Source organism: Ambystoma mexicanum, chromosome 3p (genome assembly GCF_040938575.1).
Source record: "Ambystoma mexicanum isolate Mex_15411 chromosome 3p, UKY_AmexF1_1, whole genome shotgun sequence".
Lineage (NCBI taxonomy): Eukaryota > Metazoa > Chordata > Amphibia > Caudata > Ambystomatidae > Ambystoma > Ambystoma mexicanum.
Window position 1 is genome coordinate 3381531 of NC_090925.1, and position 17167 is coordinate 3398697.

Genomic DNA, 17167 nt, shown 5'->3' on the forward strand with positions numbered 1-17167 from the left:
TTGAACTCTTGGCAAAGACTTAACCACAAACTACTCTGAACTGTGTGATCCTCTGCAAAGACTCTGAACCATTAACACTGGCACAGGCCTATTGATATGAATCCTCATTGCAGCAAGCCTTTTCTAGATTGCCCTGGCTACTTACTTGTTGGTGTTGCTTCATTTTGTATAACCTTGTCTTTCCCTCCCTTTTCAATTGCTGGAGTGCCATTTTGCTCACACTTCATTTTGAGCCTAACTTGTCCAGAATATATTGGGTGCTGTGTAGTGTATTAAGATTGTGATTTTCTGCTGCTTTATATTAGTGAAATGTTTTATAACTGATGGTGTAAATAAATGTATATTCTTTTACTCAGAAATCTTGAGTCAGTGTTTGTTTGAATCATAGTAATTGCTGTCCTTTGTGTAACTATTGATACTGCTACTTTACTCTTGAGATAAGTCTGGCTGCTCAGCCATCGCTACCACTTTACTGGGTAGTACAGGCTTGTACCAAAGGTGAATTTGTACTTACACTTGTAGTCTTAATTGTGTGTGGTGTTCCCAAAGGGTACTGCATATGATTCTGCCTAAAACACTGTCACTCGTCCCATTTGAAACCTTGAGTCAAAATCTTGCGTAGAGAATATCCCAAATGGAAATTTCAAGAAGATAAACGGTTCAGAAAATTGATTGTTACATCTAAGTCAATCAATCACTATAATTCTGACCGGAAATGTGATGGCCCTCAAGCCGGGTCTGGGTCCTGTGATTTCCTGCATCATTTGTCTTTTCGCCGGTCTCCCTAGGGAGCTGAAATGCTCCGGCTCTAATGGAATGGGGTCCTTGGTCCAGTGGTTCCTCTGATGTGTCGGTCCTCATTGAAAGAATTGAAGCTGCCTTCTCGTATATAATGCAGTGACTTTGCTCACCCTTACATTGGAAAGAAAGATGAAATGGATGGCCCTCTTTGTATGAGATATCCTGTTTTGGGCGCTGCAAGACAGGTTTTACTCAGAGCTGCTGTTGGAGGGTGGATTGGGCTGTCATGAAAAACATATATTCCTGCCCCTCGAAAGGTGATGATAACCTTGCTTTGGGCTGCTCGCATTATCTGATCCTTGATATGAAAAAAGTGAACCCTAGCGAGAACGTCCTGAATTCTACGTTTCCGCAGCTGGTATTGCAAGTAGACTGTATGGGTTTGATCGAGGATCAACGAAGACAGAGCATCATCACCCAAAAGATCTTCAGAAGAGCCCCTTGCATAGATTTCTAGTTCAGTATTCAGACTTGCATGTGGTATTCCCCTTAGGCAGATATTATTTCTGCTGAACCTATTTTCTGTATCCTCTGCTTTGTCTGCCAAAAGGGTATTGTGTTCATCCAATTGCTGTATTCATGAAGCCCAAACGGTCTTGATCTCAAAAGACTTTTTCAACTTCCTTCTCTCTTCATTCAATTTATACAAATGGTCGTCTCACTCTTTAATAGAGGAGGAAAGATCACGCCTGCAAAGCAACATTTCTTGTTTCTGCTCCAATTGCATATGCTTAATGCCCCCCTTAGTAGCTGGTGTAGCCTCAACTCTCAGCAAGAGCTCAGGGTCCCCACCCCATGTGATGCACCGGAGAAGGAAAACAGCCTCATTTCTCTGGGAGAGGTTAGGGTCTCCACCCCATGTGATGCACCAAAGGAGGAAAACAGCCTCATCTCTCAGGCAGGGGTCAGGGTCTCCACCCCATGTGATGCACCAGAGGAGGAAACAGCCTCATCTCTCAGGGAGAGGTCAGGATCTCCACCCCATGCGATGCACCAGAGGAGGAAACAGCCTCATCTCTCTGGGAGAGGTTAGGGTCTCCACCCCGTGCAATGCACCGGAGGAGGAGAACAGCCTCATCTCTCAGCGAGAGGTCAGGATCTCCACCCCATGCGATGCACCAGAGGAGGAAACAGCCTCATCTCTCAGGGAGAGGTCAGGGTCTCCACCCAGTGCAATGCACCGGAGGAGGAGAACAGCCTCATCTCTCAGTGAGAGGTCAGGATCTCCACCCCATGCGATGCACCAGAGGAGGAGAACAGCCTCATCTCTCAGGGAGAGGTTAGGGTCTCCACCCCGTGCAATGCACCGGAGGAGGAGAACAGCCTCATCTCTCAGCGAGAGGTCAGGATCTCCACCCCATGCGATGCACCAGAGGAGGAAACAGCCTCATCTCTCAGGGAGAGGTCAGGGTCTCCACCCCGTGCAATGCACCGGAGGAGGAGAACAGCCTCATCTCTCAGCGAGAGGTCAGGATCTCCACCCCATGCGATGCACCAGAGGAGGAGAACAGCCTCATCTCTCAGCGAGAGGTCAAGATCTCCACCCCATGCGATCCACCAGAGGAGGAAACCCGCCTCATCTCTCAGGGAGGGGTCAGGGTCTCCACCCCATGTGATGCAACGGAGGAGGAAACAGCCTCATCTCTCAGGGCGAGGTCAGGATCTCCACCCCCCCTCAGGGAGGGGTCAGGGTCTCCACCCCATGTGATGTACCAGAGGATGAAAACATCTCTCTCATGTTTTTCTTCTTGGGCGCTTTGTTTTTGGGAGGAACCATTTTCTAAAACAGGAAGTAGGGAGGAAGATGTGAATAATCAGGTTTCTCCAACACTGCTATACCGGCAAATCGATGTAGGAGCAATTCAACCAATCATCAAGGGCCTGAGCTCTAGTCTCGTGTCACCTGATATGAAGTCCTACTTTTCTCGTGATTTAACTCAAGTGAGACCAAATATTTAGGATGACATAGTTAAGGGCGTATGAGCTACTCCACAAGCAAAGAAATTGGTGCCTTAGAGATACTTCGGCCAATCATGAGGCAGCCAGTTCACCGGCTATCTCCAGTGTATTCTACACTATTTATCAAGGTAGATAGCTGAACGGGCTGGTAGCCCATTCCCAGATACAGTTAAGGTACAGTCGTCACTGCTAATGTCTGTTCCTTTGCTGTTTTCCTTATGCATCTCCTGACCGCATTACCAAGACTCTTATAGAGGAGGGACAGCCCTAAGTCGCCTCTGCCTTGGAAAGGGAAACTACCTGCATTGTGATTTATTATAACGGTGAGGTCTTCCTTTTTGGGAAATTGGTAGGCATTACCCTCTGGCTCCCAGGAGGTTCTGGCAGTTTGTCCCTAAAGCACAGGATCTGACAGTCAGGCAGGTTTGTCCGGCGGGCTCTCTACATGAATTTGGTTCTCGTCACGCTGGTTGTTTGTCAGTTTCAGTTTTGTGTGGTTCCTCTCAGCAGGGTGTTCCTGGCCCCTAGCTCTTATTGTTGTGCGAGCTCGGCCGCATACATGCTTGCCAAGCCTGGTACATAATCTGCGTCTCCTGCCACACCTCCCAGGAGGAAGATTCCACATCTCTCCAACCCACTTGGTTAACGGCCCTCTCTCCCTTCAATCCTGATTGGCACTTACTCCTTCTCCCCAAAGGTGGGTGGTAATTCATACTGCTCTTTCATTACCCAACAAATATTGTGCATATGGAGGGTCAGAAACCACGCCGGTCATTTCTACAGGTCTTTTCACATCATCACACAGTTTTACCCCATGGAGCCAACAAAGACATCACAAGTTTGGGAATATCCCTTTCTAAAGGGGAGCTCACCCTCAGTGGGATCCAGCCTAACCTGACGGCTAGGGGGATGTCAAGCTTAGCAGGGCCGCCGTCCTACTCCCTGAGGCGGTGGCACCCTCCTGGAAAGAGGAGGCACATTTCCAGGATTCCTAACAGATGTTAGGATAAGTGATGCTACTTCCAGTTGACACTATGCCATGTCATAAATTCTGGGCCAACAGTTTCTAGTCAGTTGTCCGGGATTTGCTTTCTGACTGTCCACTGACACCTGTGAGAAACGAGAAGGTGTCTCACCCGCTAGTCCCTGTTGATCTCTCTCTCAGGTGGTCAGGGCACGGCCATCACCGTTGGATCCAGACCCTGGGGTGGACCAGTGCAGGAGGATCACCTGGGTGAGGGTTCTTCGGGGAGTGGGGCACCAGATGGCGAGACGCGGTAGCCCTGCCCCTGTAACACCTTACCCCATCCTACCAGGTAGGATACTTGGGAACTTTACCCCCCTCACGCCCCTTTCCCTTCACTGTAACGCTCACCTGACTCCCACGGAGGCGCTGGCCTGGTTCGCGCTGCTGTGACCTCTTCTAAGGTGATGCGCAGGGTTCGGAAGACGGACTGGACCGGGCTCCCAAATCTGGCTTGTCTGGCTCACAGAAGTATCCTTCTTAGGGTCTGGAAGGACGAGCTCTCCATCCTGCTTCTGATGCAGGGGCGCGTTGGTATCCAGTTATTTCACTAGATTTTCGGATTGGTGAGAACCAAACTTGCTTGGCTTCCAGGTAAGTTTTTTGATAAGAGGTTCCCCTTGTTTCCATGCATTAATGTACTAATGCTAGTGTCTTTTTCCCCCATAGGGGCCGGGGTACGGAATGCCGGGGAACAGGCACCGACCCGAGATGAGAGGTGAAATCCTTGTAGAAATCAGGTAAGTCTTTAATGAGCGTTTTTTGGTAATGTCTTTTCATTCGCTCATTAACGCTGATGTCTCTTTTTCCCCTTAGGGGCCGGGGTCCGGAAATGCCAGGATGCTGCGCGGACCCAAAATGAAGAGGGAATGAATCAAGAGGTAAGTCTTAACATGGAGATTTAGCTTTCCTTATTCCCTTCTCTCTCTCACCTTGTGTTCTGGTCTTTTTCTCCCTAGGCGCTGGGGCGTGACTGCGAATCCGGATGATCGCTGCTGAACATGGAGGCCCTGTAAAGGTGAGTGGAATGCGGCGCTGCAGCGATCGACGCGATGAGCTTTTAAATAAAAGTCTTTCTTTTCAGGATTGTCGGCGAGATGTCTCCGGGCTGCGGATTTAGCAGGTAAGGACTTTTCCTTCTTCTGTTCTCTTCTTCTCTTCCTTTGCAGGTGATCCAGGATGCTGACAGGCGTGGCAGAAGTCAGGATTCAGGAGCAGACACGGTGAGCGTCCAGCTGCTAGATGCAGAACAACGCAAAGCACGTGTGGCTGTTCGGGTGGGGTTTAAATAGCCTTGGAAGAAGTTCCAGGTATGTATCCTTCCTCCAATCAGGTACGTATCCTTCCCCGACCACGCCCGGATGGTAAATTAGTCCCACAGGTAAAGTAGTTCCTTTCAGGCCTCAAGGAGGCCGGGATCCTGCAGCATGGTCTGCATCAGGTAAGTGCACCCAAGCACTCCCATAATGAGCCTGGCGCCTATGGCGCCAGGACTGATGTCTTTTATGAGCCTGGCGCCATAGGCGCCAGGACACTGTCCAAAGGGCCCCTATATGGGGTTGCTGGGTCCTTCCTTGGGGACTGGATGTCTGCTTTTCGGGACGCAGGGCTTGAACCGGCTCCCCGGGAGCGGGCATCATGACAGCACTCCCCCCCAAGGCCCCTCCCAAGGTTGTTCCCTCTGGGGTTTTTGCTTTGTCTGGGAAGAGTCAGTGGAATTTCCTGACTAATCGAGGTGCATGCACATGGTCGCTGGGTTCCCACGACCTCTCCTGAGGTCCGTACCCCTTCCAATCAATTAGGTAGAACAGTTTTGACCTAAACATTTTTGAGTCTAAAATGTTCTTCACTTCGAATTTGGCCTCCCCATCTATTAGAATAGGTTCTGGAGGTTTGAGTAGTCGGGTTCTGGGTACCACTGGTTTCAGAAGTGACACATGAAAAACAGGGTGAATTCGCATACTAGCTGGTAAATCAAGTTTAACAGCCACTGGGTTAATTATTGCCGTAATAGAATAAGGTCCCAGATATTTTGGGTTAAAAGTTCGAGGCCCTTTGAGTGGTAAATGTCTGGTAGCTAACCACACTTGATTCCCAATCTGATACGGAGGTGCTTCACTCCGATGTAGATCAGCATTCTCCTTGTATTTTCTCTTGGCTTGTTGTAAATGCGTAGTTGCCTCTTTGAAGGCTTGGGTAATTGTAGAATGCAGATGTTCTACTGCAGGCATTCCGAGGTTCTGAGGTGAGTCAAGGTTTGAGGTTCGAGGGTGATGCCCAAACAAAGTATAAAAAGGACTGTGGCCAGTTCCAGAGTGTACCGAATTATTATATGCGTATTCGGCTATCCAAAGAATGTCTTTCCAGTTGCTTTCAGATTGCTGTAACATACACCGTAAGTACTGCTCAAGGGTCTGATTTGTCCTCTCAGTCTGACCATCGGTCTGAGGGTGGTGACTGGTCGATAATCTTACGTCGATCTGCGATATTTGACAACATTTGCGCCAGAAGTGGGAAATGAATTGGCTTCCCCGGTCAGAGATTAGTATAGATGGGAATCCATGTAGCCGAACAATATTTTCGAGGAATTCTTTGGCTAGGACAGAAGCTGAAGGTAAACCTTTCAAAGGAATAAAGTGGGCCATTTTGGAAAACAAATCCACAATTACCAGAATAGTATTGTACCCCGAACAAGGAGGCAGGTCCGTAATAAAATCCATTGATAGGGTGTGCCAGGGTGCTGGCGGTATGTCTAGAGGTTGAAGGAGACCGGCTGGTCTTTTCTTTTGACTTTTATTTTGGGTGCAAACACCACAGGACATCACAAAAGATTTAACATCTTTTCGCCAAGAGGGCCACCAAAATTGTCGTTTCACCTTTTCCTCTGTCTTGGCAATACCGGGGTGTCCCTCTATTAATGTATCATGATAACCGGAAATAACAAGTTCGTGTAATTCCTTATGTAGCAGGAATAAGCGTCCTTGGAAATAAGGTAAACCATTATCTATGGTAAAGTCTGATCCCTTTTGTATCCAATCCTGTAAGGTTGTAGGGTCCAGGAGTTGTTTCACTCTGGCTTGAATGTCTTCAAGCGTCTGTAACGAAGTCATGCCTAGAATCCTCTGTTCGGGAATTATTGGTACTGGTTCTGAGTTTGTATCACATTCTCCCATTCCAATTCGGGATAAGGCATCTGCTTTGCCATTCTTGCAGCCAGGTCAATAGGTAATCACGAAATCAAATTCAGCGAAAAACAAAGCCCATCGGAGCTGCCGTGATGACTGAGCCTTGGCGGTTTTCAAATACTGTAAATTCCGGTGATCAGTGATCACTGTGATGGTATGTCGAGCGCCAAGCAGATAATGCCGCCAGGCTTTAAAAGCGGACTTAATGGCTAACAGTTCTTTGTCCGTGATTGCATAATTAACCCCGGGTGCCGAGAATTTTTTGGACCAAAATGCTACGGGATGCAGTTGGTCGGTTTCGGGATCTCTTTGGGACAGGACAGCTCCCATGGCTAGGCTGGATGCGTCAGTCTCGACGACATAAGGGAGATCTGGACGCGGGTGTTTCAATATAGGTGCGGAGGTAAACTTAGCTTTTAAATCCTGAAAGGCCTGCTCGGCTTCTTCAGACCATTCAAAACGTTTATTTTTCCTCAAGAGTGCAGTAATGGGTTGTACCACGCGTGAAAATTCCGGGATAAACCTGCGATAGAAATTGGCAAAGCCAAGCATGATTTGAACCCCTTTTACAGAGCTAGGTGATGGCCATTTGAGGATGGCATCCACTTTTCTTGAGTCCATTCGGACTCCTTTGGGTGTCAGGATGAAACCTAGAAACTCGACTTCTGTGGTATGGAAAACACATTTCTCCAATTTAGAAAATAGTTTGTGTTGGCGCAGTTTTTCAAGTACTGCCCTGACGTGTTTTCTGTGATCAGATTCCGAAGAGGAGTACACCAGAATGTCATCGATATATACGACAACACAAACATCGATGAGTTCCCGAAGGACATCATTCATGAAGTATTGGAAGGCAGCCGGTGCGCTACACAATCCAAAAGGCATCACCTGGTACTCGAATAATCCGTATTTAGTAAGGAAGGCAGTTTTCCATTCGTCGCCTTCTTTAACTCGTACCAGATGATAAGCCCCCCGGAGATCTAACTTGGTGTATATGCAAGCATCCTTCACCTGGTCAAGGAGTTCAGGGATCAGAGGCAGAGGATAACGGTTTTTAACCGTTATCTGTTTCAATGCGCGGTAATCGATACAAGTTCTAAGGTCGCCTTCTTTTTTGGGCATGAAGAACAAAGCCGAGGATGCCGGGGACTTTGACGGGCGAATAAAACCATTAGCTAGGTATTGATCCAAATATTGTCTCAAATGCAGGTTCTCAGGTTCGGTAAGGGCATAAATCCTGCTACAAGGGGGTTGTGCACCGGGCACCAGATTGATTTGGCAATCGTACGATCTGTGAGGAGGTAACGTGTTGGCCTGTTCCTTTTGGAAGACGTCCTGAAAGTCTTGGTATTCCGGAGGTAGTTGCATGGAGGCAGAGGTTACAGATGCTAGATTAATCTTCAGGTTTTCTGGGTAGCAGGTTTGTGTACAATCCAGGAAGGTTATTCTCTTAGCTCGCCAATCAATTCGAGGATTATGTGTCTCTAACCAAGGGATTCCAAGAGTAACCTGAAACTGTGGAGCCTTGATTACATCAAACACAACACCCTCCCGATGGCCGTCGGGACCAATAAGAGTCACCTCAGTAGTGGAATGTGTTACCGGTCCAGAGGCAATTTCAGTTCCATCGACTGTGGTGATGACATCTTTGCTGGTTTTAGGACAGAGAGGGAGGTTAATCCTAGAGACCAATTCACGATCCACATAGTTTCCAATAGCCCCACTATCGATGTATGCCTTTATTGCATGCAACCGCTCAGGCTGTTCTGGATCTACGAGAACCATTGGCACAATGAAATGCGAGGTCTGAGAGTTAGTTTTCAAGCTCGGCAAGCGGACCCCTACACTTGTCGGGCGGAGTCGTTTCCCGAAACAGAGTCTTCATGGTTTTTATCAGTGGCTCCTACCGCCTTTCGGGGCGGTTTTGCCGGGCAATCTCGTAGAAAGTGTCCAGAATTCCCACAATAAAGACATCATTTTAACTGCCGCCTCCTTTCACGTTCCTTTTGAGTTAAGGGTCCTTTAACCCCTCCAATTTGCATAGGCTCAGAGACATCAACTCCCTTGGGATTAGCATGGGTCTTGACCAACACCCGCGTCTCAAACCTGGACCGATCTGCTTTTCTGTTTTGAAGTCTGTGATCCAATTGGACCACTAAGTCTATATACTCTGTGCATTCTTAGGGCGGATTTACAACTTGGGCCAAGACATCTTTAAGTTCTCCGCGTAGGCCTCGATAAAACAACGTGACTCTTTTATCCTCTGGCCATCCCGTTTCCACAATTAGTCTATTAAAGGTTGCAATATAGGATAGGAGGTCCTGATTGCCCTGTCGCAGGGATAGAAGTTCGTCATCCAGAGCCTGCCCCTGAGAGTGTCGAGCAAATAACCTTTCCATGCTTGCTTGAAACCTTTGAAAATCACAGAGAATCGGGTCATCTTGAGTAACCAGTGGAACTGACCAATCGGCAGCGCAGCCGCTGAGATATGACAATACAAAGGCTACCTTGGTCTGATCATTAGGGAAGGCCCCAGGTCTGCATAGGAAGTGCAAACGACACTGATTCATGAATACGGCAAATCATTTGGGGTCCCCAGCAAAGCGTTCGGGTGGGGCCAGCGGCATGTTTCCAGGTAGATTAATCTGTACAGGGTTACTGGAAACCACAGGAGCGGGGTTCCCTCCGGAACCGGGTAGAGGAGTTTGCCCAGCTTGACCTTGCAAAAGCTGTCTGGCCAAGTCATCAGTTCTTTCCTTTGATATTATTAATTCCCTCCTGAGGGCATTAGTCTCTTGACGAGCGGCATGTACGTCGGCCCGTAATTCCCCCAGTAATTGGGCCAACTAATCAGTCTCAGAACTTTCCATAGCGCCTGGGTGGGAATTTGTAGGAAGGCTTTGCGTTTTATAACGCTCACCTGACTCCCACGGAGGCGCTGACCTGGTTCGCGCTGCTGTGACCTCTTCTAAGGTGATGCGCAGGTTTCAGAAGACGGACTGGACCGGGCCCCCAAATCTGGCATATCTGGCTCACAGAAGTATCCTTCTTAGGGTCTGGAAGGACGAGCTCTCCATCCTGCTTCTGATGCAGGGGCGCGTTGGTATCCAGTTACTTCACTGGATTTTCGGATTGGTGAGAACCAAACTTGCTTGGCTTCCAGGTAAGTTTTTTTGATAAGAGGTTCCCCTTGTGTCCATGCATTAATGTACTAATGCTAGTGTCTTTTTCCCCATAGGGGCCGGGGTACGGAATGCCGGGGAACAGGCACCGACCCGAGATGAGAGGTGAAATCTTTGTAGAAATCAGGTAAGTCTTTAATGAGCGTTTTTTGGTAATGTCTTTTCATTCGCTCATTAACGCTGATGTCTCTTTTTCCCCTTAGGGGCCGGGGTCCGGAAATGCCAGGCTGCGGCGCGGACCCGAAATGAAGAGGGAATGAATCAACAGGTAAGTCTTAACATGGAGATTTAGCTTTCCTTATTCCCTTCTCTCTCTCACCTTTTGTTCTGGTCTTTTTCTCCCTAGGCGCTGGGGCGTGACTGCGAATCCGGATGATCGCTGCTGAACATGGAGGCGTCCTGTAAAGGTGAGTGGAATGCGGCGCTGCAGCGATCGACGCGATGAGCTTTTAAATAAAAGTTTTCCTTTTCAGGATTGTCGGCGAGATGTCTCCGGGATGCGGATTTAGCAGGTAAGGACTTTTCCTTCTTCTGTTCTCTTCTTCTCTTCCTTTGCAGGTGATCCAGGATGCTGGCAGGCGTGGCAGAAGTCATGATGCAGGAGCAGACACAGTGAGCGTCCAGCTGCTAGATGCAGAACAACGCGAAGCACGTGTGGCTGTTCGGGTGGGGTTTAAATAGCCTTGGAAGAAGTTCCAGGTATGTATCCTTCCTCCAATCAGGTATGTATCCTTCCCCGACCACGCCCGGATGGTAAATTAGTCCCACAGGTAAAGTAGTTCCTTTCAGGCCTCAAGGAGGCTGGGATCCTGCAGCATGGTCTGCATCAGGTAAGTGCACCCAAGCACTCCCATAATGAGCCTGGCGCCTATGGCGCCAGGACTGATGTCTTTTATGAGCCTGGCACCATAGGCGCCAGGACACTGTCCAAAGGGCCCCTATATGGGGTTGCTGGGTCCTTCCTTGGGGACTGGATGTCCGCTTTTGGGGACGCAGGGCTTGAACCGGCTCCCCGGGAGCGGGCATCATGACATTCACAAACACTTCCACTCTGGGAGAAAACAGACTCTCCCCCGAGGAGTGTACCTGGCATGTCCCGCTATGGTCAGGTGAAGCCAGGCGATTACTGACAATCACTCATACCTTGCTTACATTAAACGTCCCCACATGGATAAAAGGTGGAGCAGAAGAGCACACTCTGACCAAGGCAAAGCACATGAATGAACAGCAGTTTTGAGTCAGCAGCTGAACAAGGGGAGAAAGACGGTAAACCAAGCAGGGTTCACAAGGAGGAAACACGACCTTTTTTTCAGCAAGAAGCCGTTCATTTCAAGAAACCTTTGAGTCAGAAAGCGTAAGAGCAGGAAACCAGACTGAAGAATTCTGCATTGTGTGTCAGAGATACTGGAGGCCCTCCCAAGTAACTGATCAAGGTGGGGAGGAGCAGCAGCCGCCGTTGTTTGGTCCTTGGCATCAAGAATCAAGAACCAAGAAGCGCCAGAGCGATCAACACAGCCCGTGAGTTGGGGAGACTGATGCAAGACCGGTCTGTGTTGAAGTCAAGTTTGCAAGCGACAACATTTTATAATCTGCATAATCTGCGCTGGAATGAAAATTGTTAAACGTGTGTGATAAAAGATCCGAGTAAAGCTTAAGAGCTGATGAATGTTTGAACTTGAGAAGGAAAGATACAATACCGTTGACAGCGTGGTCCGGCACCTTGAATATGCTCAAACAAAGGTCTTTGTAAGGTATCCCACCAAGAAGTGGTAAAAAGGAAAGTAGAAGATTGATCAGAACATAGTGTAAAGTGAATCGAAGAGGTCCTGTGACGGTTTAAGCAAAACCCATTGCACATTCAAAAGTCTTCGATTTTGATATCAAGAGGAAACTGTAGAACATGAGATTACATGGTCCGAGCCCCAACAAGGGAGGCCAAATGTGAATATTGTGCAAAAGGGAATCGAGCCCAAACGAGGGGGATCCATGATCTGAGCCCGAATGAGGAAGATTCTGGGTCCGAGCCCAAACAAGGGAGACCAAGTGCAAGCATTGTGGTAAAAAGGGGGTGTAAGCCTGAAAGAGGGAGACCCATGATGAACACTGAAAGCGAGAACTTGTCCATGTGAAGATCCTGATAAGAGTGGATATTTGTTTGTTACGACAGGCCCTCTGCAGTAATAGACTGTTATTGTGAAAGAGGCTTTGGCAGAAGGCCCTGATGTCTGTGCATTGAACTGTATCCTCGTGTCAGAGAAGCCAGAGTGTGTGCAAAGCTCGAACGTGCCATCTTACCCTGTGCTGAAAAAGTGGGGAAGGGAAGCCAACTGCTCAACCGTCCTGACATATTATTTCATGAGTACTATTTCTTTTGCCTCCATTACTTTCCCACATCCATTTGTTATTAGAGTAAGGATTGGCAATAGGTTTATTAGTATAGGCCCTATTATGTTGACAGAGACTCATTAGGGCTGCGTTATTATTTGATGGTCGTACCTTGCTCCCATCCTTAGATTTAGGTTAGACAGGTGTTCACCCAACCCATTGAAGTTCATAAAACACCCTTGAACTGTGATCACTTGTGTCTGTCTTTGCTGTTTGATACCATGCCTTCCTTACACACCTCAACGGCTATCCTAATGTAGCGCCGCTCAGTTACCCTGGGAATTATGGCACAATGCAGCTGGACAAGCCCAAGGAACAAGAAACCGACAAAGTCAACCACACACCACATCACAACCACGGCATTACCCTACTGGTAGGTATCATTAAAACATTGCATTTGGCCTTTAAATCCCATCATGTCAATGGCAAATGTGCTTTAAAGTGGACCATTTGCAGCTACTTTGACATTAGCTCAGAAAAACCTTCCTTGGTGAGAACAGGAAGTGCACTCTATAGAAATAACTTTTCACTTCCCTCAAAGATCCCACCACGCCCCTCAATGTTTGAATCCTTAGCTCTCCCAAAGTTTAGGTCTGGATGCGCACCTGGCAGCACACCTGCAAACAATGCAGCCGTAAGCCTTTCATTACATTAAATCTCAGCTCCATAAGAGTTACAGCGGATTGTCAGTCCTCGTGTTTGCTGTGGGCACTAGCAGCATAAAAATGGGCTTTACAGAGGCAACGCTGGCATGTATTGTTGAGATCAGGCTGATTACTTTCTTTCCACACAACAAGGAAGAACCTCATGATTGATAGGATTTGAGCAGGGTCTGTTTTAAAGCACTGTAATGTTGGAATACATTGTGGAGACAAGCCTCAGGGTTTTTCTTTGGGGACAGCCAGCACCAACACGTGTTGCAAAAAGCTCATGTGTACTGTTGGTTGCATTGCAACTTTTGGAGTGTTCTGTGTGTTTCCCTGTAGAACCGAGTGCAAATTCTACACGGGTGGCCACTTTTTCTGAAATGTTTTCTGCAAAATCCATGACTTCAACCCATTATTTGAAAACAAATTCTAAGAGAAAGTGCCCTCAAAACGTTACTGGATTAGTTTGTTGAGAGGTAGATGAATGCGTCAGCCGTAGCTTCTGCCCCTCCCCTCATTCAATATGTTCCAGTTGAGAAACGTTTCTCACTAAGGCAACCGTACTGCCCATAATCCAGACAAGTACAACAGGAGATGGACACGATCTCAGCTAAAGATGGCAAGAATAAACAAACTAACAACAAAGCAATACACGTGCATGCATTAGATATGAAGCAAATATGCCCTCACAATAGAGGCCGCAATATTAGGTCACATATGCACTTATACATGGAGAATAGTAACATGGCATCCTTAAAGATATGAAGAATACTAACACAAGCAACGTATTCGCAGAATGTAACATGAACGGTACGCAAATATAACTCACCAACATAGAAACGTCAGATTAATGCGCAGACATCTTTTCCAAAATGGAAGCTGCAACACGCTTCTAAGTAAATGAAAGGCCTTAAGACTTTACGAGAACTCAAAATGCTAAAATAACAAAATACAGATTCTGTGCCAAGCTTAGACAGTAGCTAGCAGCCCAAGCTAAGGTTACCATGAAAAAGAGAGGGTAGGAAGTTTGCAGTGAAAGCACGAGAAAACGGTTCACAAGACGCAATCCTAATTCTTAAGATTAATTTAGAGAACAACCAGCCTTTATAAGTCAGGTGCAGGACGATTACAAGTCAAAAATTCTATCAAGAATAGCTCAGGAGTGTCCCAAGTGGTGAACGACACCATAAACCTCATGTTAATATTACCTTAAATACTAATAAATGCAAGGTGAAAATATTACAAACACGGTCCAATCACACGTGACCCATAATTGAAGTATATTAATTAGCAACACGTACAGGTGGGACACCTGCATCATTCCTTGCGTATAGCCCCAGGCACGAAGCACCACACAAGGCCAACTATTAAGAAATCACTCTGGCTCATGGCCTAGAAATGGGACGGGCCTGGAAATGATGGGTAATGGTCAAACACCCAAAGGCCATGTGTCCGTCCCCATGTGAAACACTCCTTGGCATGCCACTAGTTTTGCTTCATAGGTGGCAGGATGTGTTGAGCCCTTTTGTAATGGGGACAACACATCCTGAAACATGTCCAGTTATTGATCAACACTGAAACTCTTTTGGCTAAATCGACAATAAAAGCAGTGCTGTCACCAGGATCCCTAGCCCGGGCTGGAGTGCCCCTTATACACGTGGGCAGACAACATGTGTCCTTACAACAAAAGGAGATGACCTTACTTTAATGTGGCATCATCACACAGACCAGAGCAAAGCTTGAATTTAATGTGTATAGGCTGTTGTATACCTTTAAGTAATTAAAAGTCACAATTCAACCAAATGCCCATTTGCAAAAGGTGGTCTGAGCCCAACAGCAATCTTAAGATTTTTACTATTGAACTTTCGAGGCATAGACAGACACACAACAAAAGAAACTGAATGATAAAGGCATCTGCTTGCAATCATTGTTTTAAGATTTGAAATGCTACAAAAAATGCAAATCACTTTTGTGGGCGCAGCAAATAGGTATCATTGAAATATGCAAATCAGTTTCAAAAGAAGGGCTCTTTACTTCCTGGATCAGTGCATTGAGTTGGATCATGAGATTTCTTCTGGCTTCAAGCCCAGGTGCAGCTATTGCAAATCACTCAAACATTCACACTTACCAGGAAGATGTGAGACAGTGAAAAGAGTACCTTCAATATGTAAGAGTGAGTAGCTTTAAAACATTGACGGTTACCAGATTACTGTATCTCGAGGACACTCTGATCGTTTAGTCATGAGTCAATTTAATCAAATAAAATAGAATTACGTAAAATTAAACTAAGAGCAAAGGCCAGGGCAGAACTAAGTACTTCCCAATGACCTGGACTCACCTAGCACCTTACAACATGTTTATAATACATTTTAATATTATCCAACTAAAGAAGACATGGAAAGCCTTGAGCACTCCAGGGCCTTTTATTTCAAAGATGTACTTGGATGCACAATTCAGCGCCATGTGCGCGCTCCCTTATAACTCTCCAGCAGGGTGAGAGCTCCAGTATGCATATTGTTGGAGAGAGCACCTGGGAATGTATGTGACTTCTTGCATGCATAATGTTGGTGAGTGCATCTGGGAATGTGACTTCTTGCATGCATAATGTTGGTGAGTGCACCCGGGAATGTGACTTCTTGCATGCATAATGTTGGTGAGTGCACCTGGGAATGTGACTTCTTTCATGCATAATGTTGGTGAATGCACCTGGGAATGTGACTTCTTGCATGCATAATGTTGGAGAGTGCACCTGGGAATGTGACTTCTTGCATGCCTAATGTTGGTGAATGCACCTGGGAATGTGACTTCTTGCATGCATGATGTTGGAGAGTGCACCTGAGAATGTGACGTCTTGCATGCATAATGTTGGTGAGTTCAACTGGGAATGTGACTTCTTGCATGCATAATGTTGGTGAATGCACCTGGGAATGTGACTTCTTGCATGCATAATGTTGGAGAGTGCACCTGGGAATGCGACTGCTTGCATGCATAATGTTGGTGAGTTCAACTGGGAATGTGACTTCTTGCATGCATAATGTTGGTGAATGCACCTGGGAATGTGACTTCTTTCATGCATAATGTTGGTGAGTGCACCTGGGAATGTGACTTCTTGCATGCATAATGTTGGAGAGTGCACCTGGGAATGTGACTTCTTGCATGCCTAATGTTGGTGAATGCACCTGGGAATGTGACTTCTTGCATGCATGATGTTGGAGAGTGCACCTGAGAATGTGACGTCTTGCATGCATAATGTTGGTGAGTTCAACTGGGAATGTGACTTCTTGCATGCATAATGTTGGTGAATGCACCTGGGAATGTGACTTCTTGCATGCATAATGTTGGAGAGTGCACCTGGGAATGCGACTGCTTGCATGCATAATGTTGGTGAGTTCAACTGGGAATGTGACTTCTTGCATGCATAATGTTGGTGAATGCACCTGGGAATGTGACTTCTTGCATGCATAATGTTGGAGAGTGCACCTGGGAATGTGACTGCTTGCATGCATAATGTTGGAGAGTGCACCTGGGAATGTGACTTCTTGCATTAGCGTGCACTTGGTGTGTATGTGTGAGAAAACCATACATGCATGGGTGAATGGCCTGTGGAGTAAGATATCCCTCACCTTGTGTAACGATGTCCTTTCCACCAGCTGGAAGGGTGAGGGGTCAATGCGACAGGTGTCGAAGCAGGCGAGTTGGTCTAATTCATGCTCCTCCCAGGCTCTGATCTGTGAGAGAGATGACAGTGAGACCTTGGAGAATGTCGATGCAAGCACGTCTCTGTCACCAACCACCACAGCCATTCATTCACGGGCAGGTCACACGGCGCCACCGGTGGTGGGAGGCGGAACGGCAGCTACAGAGCTTCTTCTGTAATGAGAATGGGGTTGCAGCCTGCCATCTGCTGGTGAAAAGTGGGACATTAGCTATAGATGGTCTCTTCACTATTCCAGCAGGTGTCACAGGTGGCACAGGGGGTCCACC

At 47.1% G+C, this 17167-nt stretch overlaps 1 protein-coding gene across 1 annotated transcript in view; it reads right to left on the reverse strand.

Annotated features, from left to right (window-relative positions):
- Positions 1-17167, reverse strand: part of CLCN1 (chloride voltage-gated channel 1) — a 1282884-nt gene that overhangs the window by 160142 nt on the left and 1105575 nt on the right. Inside the window, exon 21 of the mRNA XM_069650302.1 lies at positions 16807-16911. Coding sequence (XP_069506403.1) covers positions 16807-16911 — 105 coding nt within the window. The remainder of the gene's footprint in view (positions 1-16806; positions 16912-17167) is intronic.